At 38.0% G+C, this 14,358-nt stretch overlaps 1 protein-coding gene across 1 annotated transcript in view; it reads left to right on the top strand.

Moving 5' to 3' along the window:
- CAPN2 (calpain 2) overlaps nucleotides 1-14,358 on the top strand; it is a 43,682-nt gene that overhangs the window by 19,677 nt on the left and 9,647 nt on the right. The window contains exons 5-12 of the mRNA XM_081942628.1: nucleotides 771-939; nucleotides 4,260-4,343; nucleotides 5,613-5,698; nucleotides 7,426-7,500; nucleotides 8,031-8,191; nucleotides 11,051-11,220; nucleotides 12,402-12,413; nucleotides 13,146-13,357. Coding sequence (XP_081798754.1) covers nucleotides 771-939; nucleotides 4,260-4,343; nucleotides 5,613-5,698; nucleotides 7,426-7,500; nucleotides 8,031-8,191; nucleotides 11,051-11,220; nucleotides 12,402-12,413; nucleotides 13,146-13,357 — 969 coding nt within the window. The remainder of the gene's footprint in view (nucleotides 1-770; nucleotides 940-4,259; nucleotides 4,344-5,612; nucleotides 5,699-7,425; nucleotides 7,501-8,030; nucleotides 8,192-11,050; nucleotides 11,221-12,401; nucleotides 12,414-13,145; nucleotides 13,358-14,358) is intronic.

Raw genomic sequence — 14,358 nt, 5'->3', positions numbered from 1 at the left:
TTTTGGTAGCTTTCTATTGTTTCTCCTGCCATCATTTTGCAACTCTCCTATGGAATGATACTGATAGTACATTTTAATAACACATTTTAAGATAGTAATAAAAGCAATGTATTCAATATCCATTAATATCCATTAATATTTTTCCTTGACTTAAAGAAACAGGTAGGTAAGCATGGCTGCATAAAAGAAAGAAAAAGAGAAAGAAAATTAAATGCAGTGCAGGGGTAATCCTTTTCTAAAATGTGTTTTTCTGTTGTTTTTAATAATAGCTACAGGAAGAAGATAATTGTTGAATATTTTTATTTTGTATGTTGTTTCTTTGTATCTGTGAGCTGCCAAGGAAGGAAGGAAGGAAGGAAGGAAGGAAGGAAGGAAGGAAGGAAGGAAGGAAGGAAGGAAGGAAGGAAGGAAGGAAGGAAATCTCCCTGTTAATTTGTATTTACTGAAATTAATATATTCACAATCCATGACATTTATTTGGAGCCAAAGCGAGTAATGTAAAGCCATACCCATAACATCAGGGTGTAATTTACATATGCATAGTTAACATATGCATAAACTATATACATAGTTTAATATGGCATAATGATGGGTAAGAGGTCAAGGGAGAAATAACTCTTTGTGATAGAGTCACATGTTGATGTTTGATTTCTCATGAATGAAAAAAGAGACAGTGTAGACATCTAAGAATGGAGTTCCATCTCTGTTAAGCGTGGATTTCCAAAGACAGAACTATTAAATATTAAAAGTTTTGGTTGTATCTTTCACAGGGTGAATGGTTCCTATGAAGGTCTTTCAGGGGGAAGCACTACTGAGGGCTTTGAAGACTTCACTGGTGGAATTGCAGAGTGGTATGAGCTGCAGAAAGCACCACCAAACCTGTTCAAAATAATCCAGAAAGCTCTTCAGAAAGGTTCTCTCCTTGGGTGTTCTATTGATGTAAGTTAATATTATAGTCTCCAAGTTCTTTTGAATGCAGAGGAATTGTTTGACTGATGTAATTGATCATGGCACAATAGTGCAGAATTTCAACTTTCTTGCTAGAACAGAAATCATACCCAAAAGCTGGAAAATCCATAATTCTTCCTTTCTTTGAGAATGGAGGTACTGCTTTGAAGTGGACTACATTGTCTACTAAAGAGCAAGAAAAAGCCAAATGAGTTGTGCTAGAAGCATGAAAGTATCTTATCTCCCACTATGTTGCTTAGTCTCTCTTGCAGCAAATATATGGATTGTTGAAGGCTGCAGATGAGGAATTAGCTGCTGCTCTAGGCATCTTCCTTCATCTGAAGATCCTCTTAAATAAACAGTAAGCCTCAAATCTTCTAATAGCTACAGTGCTTTACCAGAACTAGGCAACATGCCTGGAAATCTTTACTGAAAAATTTGAAAGTAAAAAGTGTGCCATTTTAATTTCTGGGCAACCAGCTTAGCTGATAAGAAGCAGATATACAGTAAAGTAAAGCAACTGCCTCAGTAGCACATTCTGAGCAAACATTTAAATACTCCAATTAGGGAATATTGTTAAACTGTTCCACTGCCAATATTCAATCCTTCTGGTATAAGCTTTCAAATGTTCTTTTGCCCTTTCAAAAGCACTCTGAATCCAAACGGATTGAAAAACCCTGATAGTGTGGCAGAAAATTATCTGAGGTAATGCAAAATAGGTCTTTTGATGAGTTCCACATGTAACTGTGGTCTCTCCTGCCAACAGTCCTGGCTCTTTGTAAACTGTGAAGCATATATAGATATTCTCTGCAAGGTTTTCTCATATACTAAAGTAGCAATGATGAGTATTCACTTGGATTTCTCAGTATACAGTAATTGTCTCCAGGACTAGACCAAATGATGAAGCTTCTATTAGTCAGGAGACTTCCTCAATATTAAGGGCACATTACCAAGGAATTATTTATTGTCTATGTATGCATCTCTAGTATTGTCTCTGATGTTGTCCAATGATCCCCTCTACTCTCTAAATTTTATCATAACTATAAAGTAAGCTAAGAGAATACAATATGCTAAGCTCTAAATCATGGTTTACAGGCCACACTTGCTGGGTCCACCAACATATTGAGATAATGTATGAACCCAGCCAGTGAGTGCTTTAATACAATAATACAATAATACAATAGTAGAGTTGGAAGGGACCTTGGAGGTCTTCTAGTCCAACCCCCTGCCTAGGCAGGAAACCCTATACCGTTTCAGACAAATAGCTATCCAACATCTTCATAAAGACTTCCAGTGTTGGGGCATTCACAACTCCTGGAGGCAAGCTGTTCCACTGATTAATTGTTCTAACTGTCAGGAAATTTCTCCTCAGTTCTAAGTTGCTCCTATCCTTGATTAGTTTCCACCAGTGGTGGGTTCCTGCTGGATCGCACCGGATCGCGCGCGCTCCCTTTCAGCGCTCCACCTGGCTTGCACGCTCCCTTTCAGCGCTCCACCTGGCTTGCGCGCTCCCTTTCAGCGCTCCACCTGGCTCTCGCGCTCCCTTCCGGCGCTGAAACCGGAAGTACAGTCTTGCCCCGCCCCTGGCGAAGCAACGACGCCTGCCTGCGCTCCACCAGCTCGGCTGGGAACGGAGATGTTTCCTCAGCGGAGCGGAGCGCCTGAAAAGACTTTTCAGGCGCTCCGCTCCGCTGAGGAAACATCTCCGTTCCCAGCCGAGCTGGTGGAGCGCAGACAGGCGTCGTTGCTTCGCCAGGGCCGGGCAAAACTGTACTTCCGGTTTCAGCGCCGGAAGGGAGCGCGAGAGCCAGGTGGAGCGCTGAAAGGGAGCGCGCAAGCCAGGTGGAGCGCTGAAAGGGAGCGCGTGCGATCCGGTGCGATCCGGGAGGAACCCACCACTGGTTTCCACCCATTGTTTCTTGTTCTACCCTCAGGTGCCTTGGAGAATAGTTTGACTCCCTCTTCTTTGTGGCAACCTCTGAGATATTGGAACACTGCTATCATGTCTCCCCTAGTCCTTCTTTCTCTTAAGCTAAACATACCCAGTTCCTGCAAACGTTCTTCATATGTTTTAGTCTCCAGTCCCCTAATCATCTTTGTTGCTCTTCTCTGCACTCTTTCTAGAGTCTCCACATCTTTTTTACATCGTGGCGACCAGAACTGAATGCAGTATTCCTTAATATTCTTTAATTCAGCTGCCAACCTTTACAGCTGAAAACCTGTCTCTAAATAGGTAGTTACTATCACATATAAACTTTACCAGAGTTTTATTTTAAAATGTAGAAGGAATACAAAACATGAGAACAACGCTGAATCCCCACCAACTCTGGGCCACATTTGCTACCCACATTCTATTCGCAGCAGCTTTCTATCAGGAAAAATGGTTTTTAGAACTGAAACCAAGCTTGGGGAAATAACCTAGGGCGTGTGGCATGGGGAAAGAATTGGCTGGCTGATGAGAGTTTGTCTTTGCTCTATTGTTGTGGCCCTTTTGATTGTCCATGTGATTAGGGCAGATACATATTACAAGCCTCTTGCGTAGTACCATCACATGCAGTTTCATTCCAAATAGGAAACTGAGCTGGAAATTTCCCTCACTCCAGTTAAAACATCCTGTTCAGTATCCTTTGTCTCAACAAATAGGAAAGAAAATAAGACCATTGTTTTCTTGCTGCCAAAGTTAATGCTAGTTGCATGAGTTTTAGGCTTGAAACTAATAGGCTGGCCTCTCTCCAATAAAGTTTTAATGAAATATGTAGATGGCTCTAGTCCTGATAGGGGGCTTTTTTCAAACAAATGACAAACATTCAGGGTGGCAGATGGCCAGAAAGACAGAGATGGGGATGGGGAGGAAATAGATGGGTGGGGGGAGTTGAAGTGCTCCTGAGGTCATAAGTCCAGGTGGCCTGCCAAACTTCTGAATTTTGTTCACTTGATTGCAGGAGTACTGCAACTGTCTTAACTTAGGCGACCTGGCATAACTATCATTTGTTCAGTGCTGCCATAACTTCTTCAAACAGTCTCTTAATGAATGGTTGTTAAGTGAAGACTACCTCTTAATTCAACCAACCAGTCAACCAAACAAATAAACCAATCCAACCAACAAACCACCTTATGGGTTAGCATGGTGTGGCAACCCATTTCTACTTCTGACCCAGACATTCCCATCACTCATCAGGACTACTAGCTATTGTAAAGCTAAACCTTTTTCTAGATGATTCTGTAGTCATAGCATTACCCAGTAAAGATCTGTCTAATTGCTGTCTTAGTTTTCTAGAGGTAAGTAGAACTTAATTTCTTCATGTTTCTAGATCACAAATGCTGCTGAGACTGAGGCAGTCACAACCCAGAAGCTGGTCAAAGGGCATGCATACTCGGTCACAGGAGCTGAAGAGGTAACATCTTCATTTTGGAGAAGGGGAAAATGAGTGTTGGTATTCAGAAGTGGGTTGCTCCCGGTTCTGCCCGGTTCGGCTGAACTGGTAGTGGTGGCAGCGGGAGGCTCCGCCCACCCACCCACCTGGACACTTCTGCACATGCGCAGAAGCGTTGTGCAAGCGCAAGAGCACAAGAGCACAAGCAAACCAGTAGTAAAACGATTAGCAATTCACCACTGTTGGTATTGCATGCTTGATTCATACGTGAATCTCAGGATGGGAACTATTCCAAAGAATATGGTGGTTACAGAGTACGTTGCGTGATATTCCCATGAACCAATTTTGTATCTAATTCTTTGATATTTCCTTTGTTCCAGTGGTTGTTCTGTGAGATGGTTGAGTGTTCTTCCTGAAGATATTTTTGTATGGCTTGTGTAATTTGCATCATGTTGTCTCACACAGTCTTGTATTATTTGTGTAATGACACTGTGATTCATGTATTATCCTTTCCCTCCTTGCCTGTCCCCATAGATGCCCATGCACACACTACCAATAAACAAGCCACTTTACATTTAACTTCTTTGCCAGTAATTGCATGAGAAACTATAATTGCCTCCTGTGTAAGTACCTATGTAAGTACCTTAAAATCTTTTTTGTAGGTCTTTTCCCGTGTAGGATTGAGATTGTTTTGGCAAGATCTCACTTGCCATCTTCAGGCTTAGGCTTAAAATGCGATCGGAGCTGCCGTCTTTCTGTAAATCTTGGTGGGAGGGGATGGGGTGCTGGCTTTGTTTCAGTAAGTGGAATGATTGGTTGTGCGGTTGTATCATGATTGGTAGATTGGTGCTGATTGGTGCTGGCTATGTGTGCATTGTTGTTTTGTATTGTAACGGCCTGGGTGGTGGCTGGTGTTCGTTTGTTGACTAGGGCTGGTTTCCAGACGTTTGGTAGGCGGGAGGTATCATCACGTTTATTCATGTTGTGGGGGTGTTTCTCTATTTCGATGGCTTCCATAATTATTCTCTTGTTGAGGTGTTCTGTTTTGGAGATTAACCTGGCTCCTTCAAAGTTGATTTCATGTCCTATAGCTTTAAGGTGCTGGAAAAGGGAGGAAGTTTTTTCTTTTTTTCCTCCCTTTTCCAGCACCTATAAGCTACAGGACATGAAATCAACTTTGAAGGAGCCAGGTTAATGTTTGTAGCCAAAAAAGATTTTAAGGTACTTTGTTTCTTTTCTCAGTTACTCCATCTATTAGTAATCTGATTTTTCTTCTTCTGGCCCTACTAGGTGAATTTCCGAGGCAGTATTCAGAAACTGATCCGGATCCGAAATCCCTGGGGAGAAGTTGAATGGACTGGAAAATGGAATGATAAGTGAGTGTTAAACTTGAAGACCAGAGCTATTTGCTGTCCAGTGTGAGCAAAGGTTTCACATGACGTTTTGCATCATGAATGATTAAACTTTAAATAATTCATTTCCTTGAAAGCATGTTAGAAACTACTGACCCAAATTCTTGTGTTTTCTGTAGCACTTTAATGAGATATCTTCTTTTTTGGTGAGGTACATAATCCTCATTCATAAAAAGTTACCGATTTCCTCAGTTTTAATATCAGACCCCTGCAGCTAGCAATGAGGGAAAGATGCTCTTTTACTTTCCTATTATACCTGCTGCTCCTACAGCTTTGGGCCTAAGCATGGATGCATTTCTGCATTATGAACTGTCTGTATAGTTGCTCCTTCTATCACCTGTCAAAGTTGTAGGAAATTTTTGTTGGCTTTAGTGAAGGATGTGTGTGTGGGTAGGTGGGTGAATCTAGTTAATTTGGTGCATCAGCAGGTACATTCAATAAAGTATTGCACAGGTAGTCCTCAAGTTACGACCACAATTGAGCCCAAAATTTATGTTGCTAAGCAAAACATTTGTTAAGTGAGTTTTGCCCTATTTTACAATATTTCTTGCCATAGTTGTTATCACAGTAGTTGTTAAGTTAGCAACAGGGTTGTTAAGTGTACCTGGTTTCCCCATTAACTTTGCTTGTCAGAAAGTTGCAAAAACTGAACATGTGATCCTGGGATACTACAACCTTCATAAATATGAGTTAATTGCCAACTGCCTGAATTTTGATCACATGAATCACCATGGGGAGACTGCAATGGTTCTAAAATGGTCATAAATTACTATTTCAGTGATGTTGTAACTTTGAACAGTCACTAAATGAACTGTTCTAAGTCGAGAACTACCTGTATTATGCAAAACTCAAATGTGAATATTAAACTTTCTGAAGAGAGACAATGGCAACATATCCCCTTGCCTTAAATGTCAAAAAAAGGAGGCACCTAGATGAGTTGAGTGACCTGGTCTTTATTAGATGTACTGTCTATATAGTTCATTAGACTGAGGGAAACAGTATTCTTTAATAAATCTCTAGCTTATTTTTGCAAAAATAAACTCTTGTCAGTTTTCAAGCATGCTGTTTTTTTTATTTGTAGATTAGAGTTATTCATTTTAAATAGTCAATTGAAATATCAAGGCAAGATTGCCAAACAGAAGGACATCAAATCCAACTGATATATAAAAATATATCTTAAAAACGTAACTTTTATTTTTAGCTTTCCTTGGTCAAGATGGCCCTATGATAACTTCCTGTTTCTATTTCCCTATTTAGCTAAAGTTTTTTTTCAAGACATGGACTTATATTTTAAAAAGAATTCTCATCTTCAGAAAAAAGAATTAAATATTTCCTGTTCTTTGGAAAACATGCACCTTTTTATTTTACTGCTAAATACACATCTTTTCTTTATCTTCCTTTTGTTTTATGTCTAGTCCTTTTCTGTATTAGTTATTATATATAGCTTTTGTATTTTTCCAGATTGTGAATAATAGTGGTGAGTTGTCCCATTCCGCTCTGGTCATATCTCACAGGTTGACAGGGGTGAATACTGTATGTATCTTGAGGTAGAAGCAGACTGTGCTAGCAAATGCAAACATTATGAAATTGGATTTTCTTCAGCCAAATTGTTGAGGCTGCCCAAGATAATACAATCACTATCCATAATTCTGAATCTAAAACTTCAAATAATGTTGCTTTCCTACATTTAGATGCCCAAACTGGAATGGTATTGATCCAAAAGTGAAAGAGAGATTGACCAGACAGCATGAAGATGGAGAATTTTGGTATGGCTGGTGACTTCCTGGGAATTGGGAAAGAAGGACAGTATGTAATCTCCCTGTAATTCTTAAATAAGTTGTCAGATACTTTATTTCATCAAACTGTAACAGGGATATATTAGACAGATGGAAATAAACATATTAAATTTAGTCCATATCACTATATGGGGGCCATAGAGGATCAGAAGAAAATTGTTTGTATAAGAAATGTTTCATTTCTGGGTGGGAAATATCTGTCCGTTATGTTGAGGTTCTATTGCTAGAGAATAGTTCAATTTTCTTCACTCTTTTGCCCTCTAGATAACGTTGGATTTCAGCTCTTATAATTCCCAGTCAATGTGGATAGAAAAAAGATGGTAATTGAAATCTGACATATCTTGAGGCATGACGCTGTGACAAGATAACTTGTCAAGGAGGCTTGCTGTCATAGTGACCAATGATTGTTCTTGGTTTTCTTTGAAGCTGTGACAGCAGAAAGGGAGAAGTTTGTCTGAAATGCCTTTTCTAAGTATGGTATTTATGGCATTACTCCACAGGATGTCATTTAGTGATTTCCTGAGGCATTATTCTCGTCTTGAGATCTGTAATTTGACTCCAGACACTCTGGCCGCTGACAAGTATAAAAAATGGAGGTTGAACTTGATGGATGGAAACTGGAGAAAAGGTTCCACAGCTGGTGGATGCCGAAATTATCCTAGTAAGTAATTTTTCAGCCTCTACTTGCCTTCATAATCATGAATCTTATGTCTATAACTATGTTGCTTGTATCTTAAAAATTTATATTGTTTTACTTGTTTCCAAGTATAATTTGATTGCTTATTAATAACCTATGACTATCACTAGATGTTGTATCTTGATGAATGTATTCTATTTTATTTTTCTTTATGTACACTGAGAGTATTCGCACCAAAAACAAATTCCTTGTGTGTCCAATCACACTTGGTCAATAAAGAATTCTATTCTATTCGGGGGCGGGGGCGGAGTCGCGACCACACGAAGTGAGGTCTCAATGCTCTGAGATTGCAATCGACACTTTTGCCACTGGGGGGGGGGGGTCCAAACAGGTCTAAACTGTCCCGTAGAGACAGTGAACAGGAAGAATATGTCTTGATGAACTCGGGGATATCGCAAAATCCCCGAAAGAAGCAAGATAAATTTCTTCAAGCCAGTGACAAAAAATCCAGTCAAGGCTGATGAAGTCGGGGCGGCCCCAAAATGGAAGGAATGGAAAGTGAAAGTGTTTCCAGTTGGTGAGGAATCTTCATTGTTTTAAAAGAGAGACTACCTATAAAAACTTAAAAATTGATTTAAATTGAAGAATAGAAGATTCAAGCGGCGAAATTAATCTTGCAACGGTTCTGGACAGTGGCTATCCCATTTTCTTAAATGCTATCTTCATGGATGAAACCTTTACAAGCTTTTTAAAATGGACAGATTAAGTCTTCTGTTTCTATCTTTTTTTTCCTGTGACTTTCGGTGATTTATAAACCAAAGCTTTCCTATTTCATCGCTGTGAGTATCATTATTTTTTAATTCATGTAAAGACTGGACTTCTTTTTCTAATTTGAAATACAAAACAGATATAAAAAAAGAAATATTTACTTTTAAAAGTGCTACGTGCTGGGAGGTTTTGTTGACTGGAGCTTTGTGTATTCAAGCGGAACTTTCCCTTTCTTCGCGGTTTGTTTTGACGGCTCATTACAGAGTGATAGAGGTAAGCCAAATGTCCCTTTGAAGCGTGTTTTCAACCAGAGAAGAGGGGGGGAAACGGCTTTTGTGAATCCATGTTTTAACTTAAAAAAACCTTCTAAGTGAGAGCTCTTTGTTTAAGATGGTGGAGTGTCAGGAAAATGGAGAGATTGCCTGCAGACAATATTTTCAGAATTACTAAAATTAACAAATACATATGAGAAGATTGAACAAAAACTGGAACTTTTGGAACAGTTAACAGAAAGACGTGATCGAAAATTTGATGATGTTCACCAAATGCAAAATGAGGGGATTAAAATTCAAAGAATTGAAGTGGAAAATGAATATAAAGCGATTAAACTTGCTGACATTTATGGTAATTGATTTGTTTTTGAAAATGCAAAGAATGGAATACTGAAAGAGGAAATAAATGGAGAGGAAACCTATTTCAAAGGGCAAGACATAGAAGAAGAAGAAGAAAGTAAAGAATTTATGGACTATGAAACTTTATTAACGACAATATGGATAACACTGCTGACAACTAAAGAATAGTGGAATAAAGAAGCAGAAAGAGGGCATCAGGATTATATGAGAGATCTTATAAGCAAGGAGTTGCTAGGACCAGTCCATACAAAGCTATTTAAGAAGAAGCTTAGAAGATTGATACCACAAATGGCAGAGGACATAAGATTGTTTTGTTATTGGAAAGATACAGGTTGATAGATGGATGAGTATAATTTAAAACTACTAGCTAAACTTAGTGAAACTCTTGTGATAATAGGTATAGTTAAATAAAAAATTGATAATGATAATACAATGTGTAGTGTTATGATAAGCAATAATTGGATATGAATAGTGAATGATACCCGAGATTATATATAGAAGTTAATAATAACAATAAAAAAGAGAACTAAATTAGACACAGTTACGTTCTGATTATATATATGTTTAGCTAGAATAGGATAGAAGGATTTAATGTTAATGGAGGATTTTATAAATAAGTAAATGAAATGCCAGTATGTGGTTATGTATTAAATTTTACTATATTTCATGATGAAGGACGTTTAAACAACTATAGTCAAATAAAAGTGGAGGTATGATGATGGTAATATGTATAAACATTTGAGTTAAGATACTAGAGTTAATATGAATTATACTTGATGACGGTAGAAGAGATGCACAAAAACCGTTTGTAACCAACTGGTACCCTTTCTACAGGATGTAAAGAAGGAGGATTTTTTATGTTTGTTTTGAAAATTAAAAATAAACAAAAAAGTTTTTGGCAAAAAAAGAATTCTATTCTATTCTATTCATATATGTTCTGTTGTATCTTCCTAATAATCTATGAATAATATAATTGCCTAGAAGTAGTCTTTGACTTATAACAGTTGCCTAACTACTGTTTGAAATTATGACAGGCCCAGAATGGGTGCTTTATGTCCAATAAAGCCCTCCCTAATTGTGGGTAGTTTTAATATGTTGTCACATATGGGCACAGATCTATCAGTTAATTTTTTTTTTTTTTGCTGAGATTGTTTTGAAAAAAAGAAAACAAGCTTTGGGATTTACAGGAATTTAGTTTATAATTACTTCAATTCAATCAGTCAACATTTATTTATAGTCCAATACTAAACATTTCCATTTACAACTTCCTTTGGAGTTTTAATTGTTTAAAAGAAGATATCCACATCCCTCATCTGGAAGAAAATCATTCTAAAGTTTGCTTGTAGGTTTACTTTTTATAAGCACTCTTAAAATGTGCACACCACTCTAAAATGTGTAGGGTTGCATCTTTCCAAGCCACAATTCCTTATGAAGATCAGTGTAGCCTGGGCATAATTTGAGTGGCCTCCTTTCTTTTATTCAGATACGTTTTGGACGAACCCACAATATTTGATTAAACTTGAGGAAGAAGATGAGGATCCAGATGACCCAGAAAGAGGTTGTACCTTCTTGGTTGGTTTGATTCAGAAACACCGTCGGAAGCAGAGGAAGATGGGAGAGGATATGCACACAATTGGCTTTGCAATCTATGAGGCAGGCTCTTTTTTTCTCTGTTAAACCAAATCTTGAGATAAAGATAATGGATCACAAAAGCAAAACTGACACATTCAGGAATATCTTGTAAATGAATTGCAACGTTAAAGATTCATGTAATCCTCACAAATGAATTATGCAGCACCTCTTTTTTTATAATAAGTTCATTAAAACAGTTGAATGTAATGATGATTTATGCAAGGGTGGGGAATCTTTTCCATTCTAAGAACCAGATTACTATTTGGGAAATCTCACAGGAGCTAAACAAACGAGATTGGTTGGGTTTCTTTTTCTCTGAAATCTCATCTTGGGCAGAGATGGGTTGCTCCTGGTTCGGCCCGGTTCAGCCAAACTGGTGGCGGTGGTGGGAGGCTCTGCCCATCTCCCCAGACACTTTTGCACATACGCAGAAACATTGCGCGCAAGTGTGCACATGAGCACGAGCAAACTGGTAGTAAACCGATTAGTAATCCACCACTGTTCTTGGGCCAGTTCCTTTCATTGAGCAGAGAGAGGTATGGCTTAACTATCTCTGGCTTTTTCTGATCTCAATCTTTTAAATTTTTACCTGTGTAAAATCAAAGGAAGGTTATGCTCCATTAGATATTTGGGACTTAGTTACACCCCATCTCTTACAGTCATTTTTATTTATTTTTTCATTTTATTTATCCTTTGCAGTCAGTCATAACTCTGCTTTTTATTATGTATTTTTCAAAATTCCTAATGCATTTGTGGGCTCAAAGGATTTGAGGCCAGTAAGAAATAAATAAGTCAAAACTGTTCTGGTAAAATTTGAATTTGAATTCCTTTCTTTATTCAAACTGTATGCCTATAGATCAGTAAATAGAGCAGTTTACTGTTATTTACTAAAAAAAAATAACAACCAATAAAAATGTCTATGTTGAGTATGATTAAAATCAAAACTGTAATCAGTATTAGACCATGAACATACAACAGTTCAATTGAAATTAAGAAATGGCAAGAAGTAATTAGTCACCATATGCTGTGTGGAAGAGTTCTGTCTGAAGTAGCTTTTAGAGATTGAGAGATATCTTAATTCTACAGGGTGGCTGTTCCATAAGGTTAGAGCAGTAGTTAAGAAGCTACTTCCTGGGAAGGATCATTGTTCAGTGTTATTAATAAAAAGTGTATAATTTGTTTTTCTTTTTGCTCTTCCACAGGTGCCTGAACAGGTATGTGGTTTAATTTTTTTTGTAAAACAGAAAAATTTTCAAATATTTATAGACATTTTTAACTAAACATTGTATTTAAAAGGAGGTCTTATATACGTCCTTGTTGTATGTCCTGTCCAGATTTGTATTGTATTGTATTGTACTTTGTATTTTATTTGTTTTATTGTACGCTGCCCCGAGTCCTTCGGGAGAGGGTGCGGCTTAGAAATAAATATTCTATTCTATTCTATTCTATTCTATTCTCCCAATATTAAAGCGATAGAATTGAATATGCTGTTTTAATTGTGGAAATGTTGTTCTTCGTAATCTTTTGCAAACAATTCTCCATAACAGAAATTCAAACTGGGCAAGTTGAGATCTATTGTTTTTGGCAGAGTGGGGGTGGATGTTGAGGCTTTTCATTTTTGAAAACCTGTAGATTGTTCAAAAACTATATCTGTGGTAAAAGTAAGTATCAGGCATTTAAAACACCAATTTTGGTTTGCAGTGCACTTGTGGGAGTCTGTAAATTTACTGCCATTGTGGTTCTTCTCCCACACACACAGCCATCGAGATTGCTATCTTGGTTTTGGTAGATGTAGATATTCTGGAGAACCCTCCTGTCATGCAAATTAACAGAATGTAGCTTCATCTTCTGATGTGATCATGTTATATTGCTCTACTAAGTCATCTGAGTAGGATTCTGGTGGTTTAAGAATAATAATTTCCATTTTATCCTTTCCTTTCATGAAGTCTTCTGCCCAAAAGAAGGTCCATCTGAGCAAAAACTACTTTCTCACAAACCGAGCAAGGGAACGATCCAATACATTCATCAATCTTCGGGAGGTGTTAAATCGATTCAAGCTTCCCCCGGGAGAGTATATTATTGTCCCATCCACCTTTGAACCCAACAAGAACGGGGACTTCTGCCTCAGGGTTTTCTCTGAAAAAAAAGCTGACTCACAGTACGTCATACATTCACTAATCCACTTTCTCTGTCTTTTATATCGATGGAATCCATGAATATGAAAATACTTAGAAATAAGAAAACAGACCAGAGGTATTGAAATCCATAGCTGAAGATCTATAGGGAAAGCTAAAAGGAAAGAGAACTATTCTTGAGGCCAGTGTCAGAAATGAGCCATAGCCATAAAGCTAACAATGAACCTATATTTAACTTTAGTTCTGTAGGGCTCATACTTTTTATACTTTCTTACAATATCCGTTTTTATATTGGTTGTGAATTGGAAACTAGGGGGAATATCAGCAGAGATCTCAAATCCAAAACAACAATGAAGATTGCTGATGAAGATGAGAAAAACAAAGTTAAAAAAAATTGAACCAAGATCCACTATATCTTTGAACCAAGATCCACTATATCTATATCCTCTGCCTTTCTTCTCATTGAAATATATATTTTTAAATGCTAAGCATTATTTTGTCCTTTCCCTTCACGAAAATCCCTGATAAATAAGAATATCACAAATAATAAAATCCCCCTAAGATTAATTAAAGGCCTGTTAAGAGACAAAGCAATTCATCCACAACTGGGTTGGGTTTCAGCAGGCACTACTGCCGGTTCGATCATGTGCACATGTGTGCATGCTTGATGCACACTGCATGCGCATGCGCAGTGCAATTAAAATTGGCCTGTGCATGCGCAGAACTGAAAAATAAGATGGCGGCACCAATGGCAAAACCTGGGGAACTGGTTCGGGGGTATGGCAGGCCTGGGTCGCTGCTAGTTCCAGCAACCCAGGCTGCCAGACCACTACCAGTTTCTACCAAACCAGTAGGAAGCCACCAGTGATCCATAAGCAATGTCTGGTACATCTATATTCAATATAACAGGCATGAAATACTCAAGAATGCCTAGATATAAAAACTGGTGCCAAAATGCCAATGAAATGGGCGCTTGATGCATTTCGGGAAGGAAGGTATTGCAAAATTAGAAAATACACCACCT

The sequence above is a fragment of the Natrix helvetica genome (assembly GCF_964273705.1).
Source record: "Natrix helvetica genome assembly, chromosome: 2".
Classification (NCBI taxonomy): domain Eukaryota; kingdom Metazoa; phylum Chordata; class Lepidosauria; order Squamata; family Natricidae; genus Natrix; species Natrix helvetica.
This window is presented reverse-complemented; position numbering and strand designations above follow the sequence as displayed.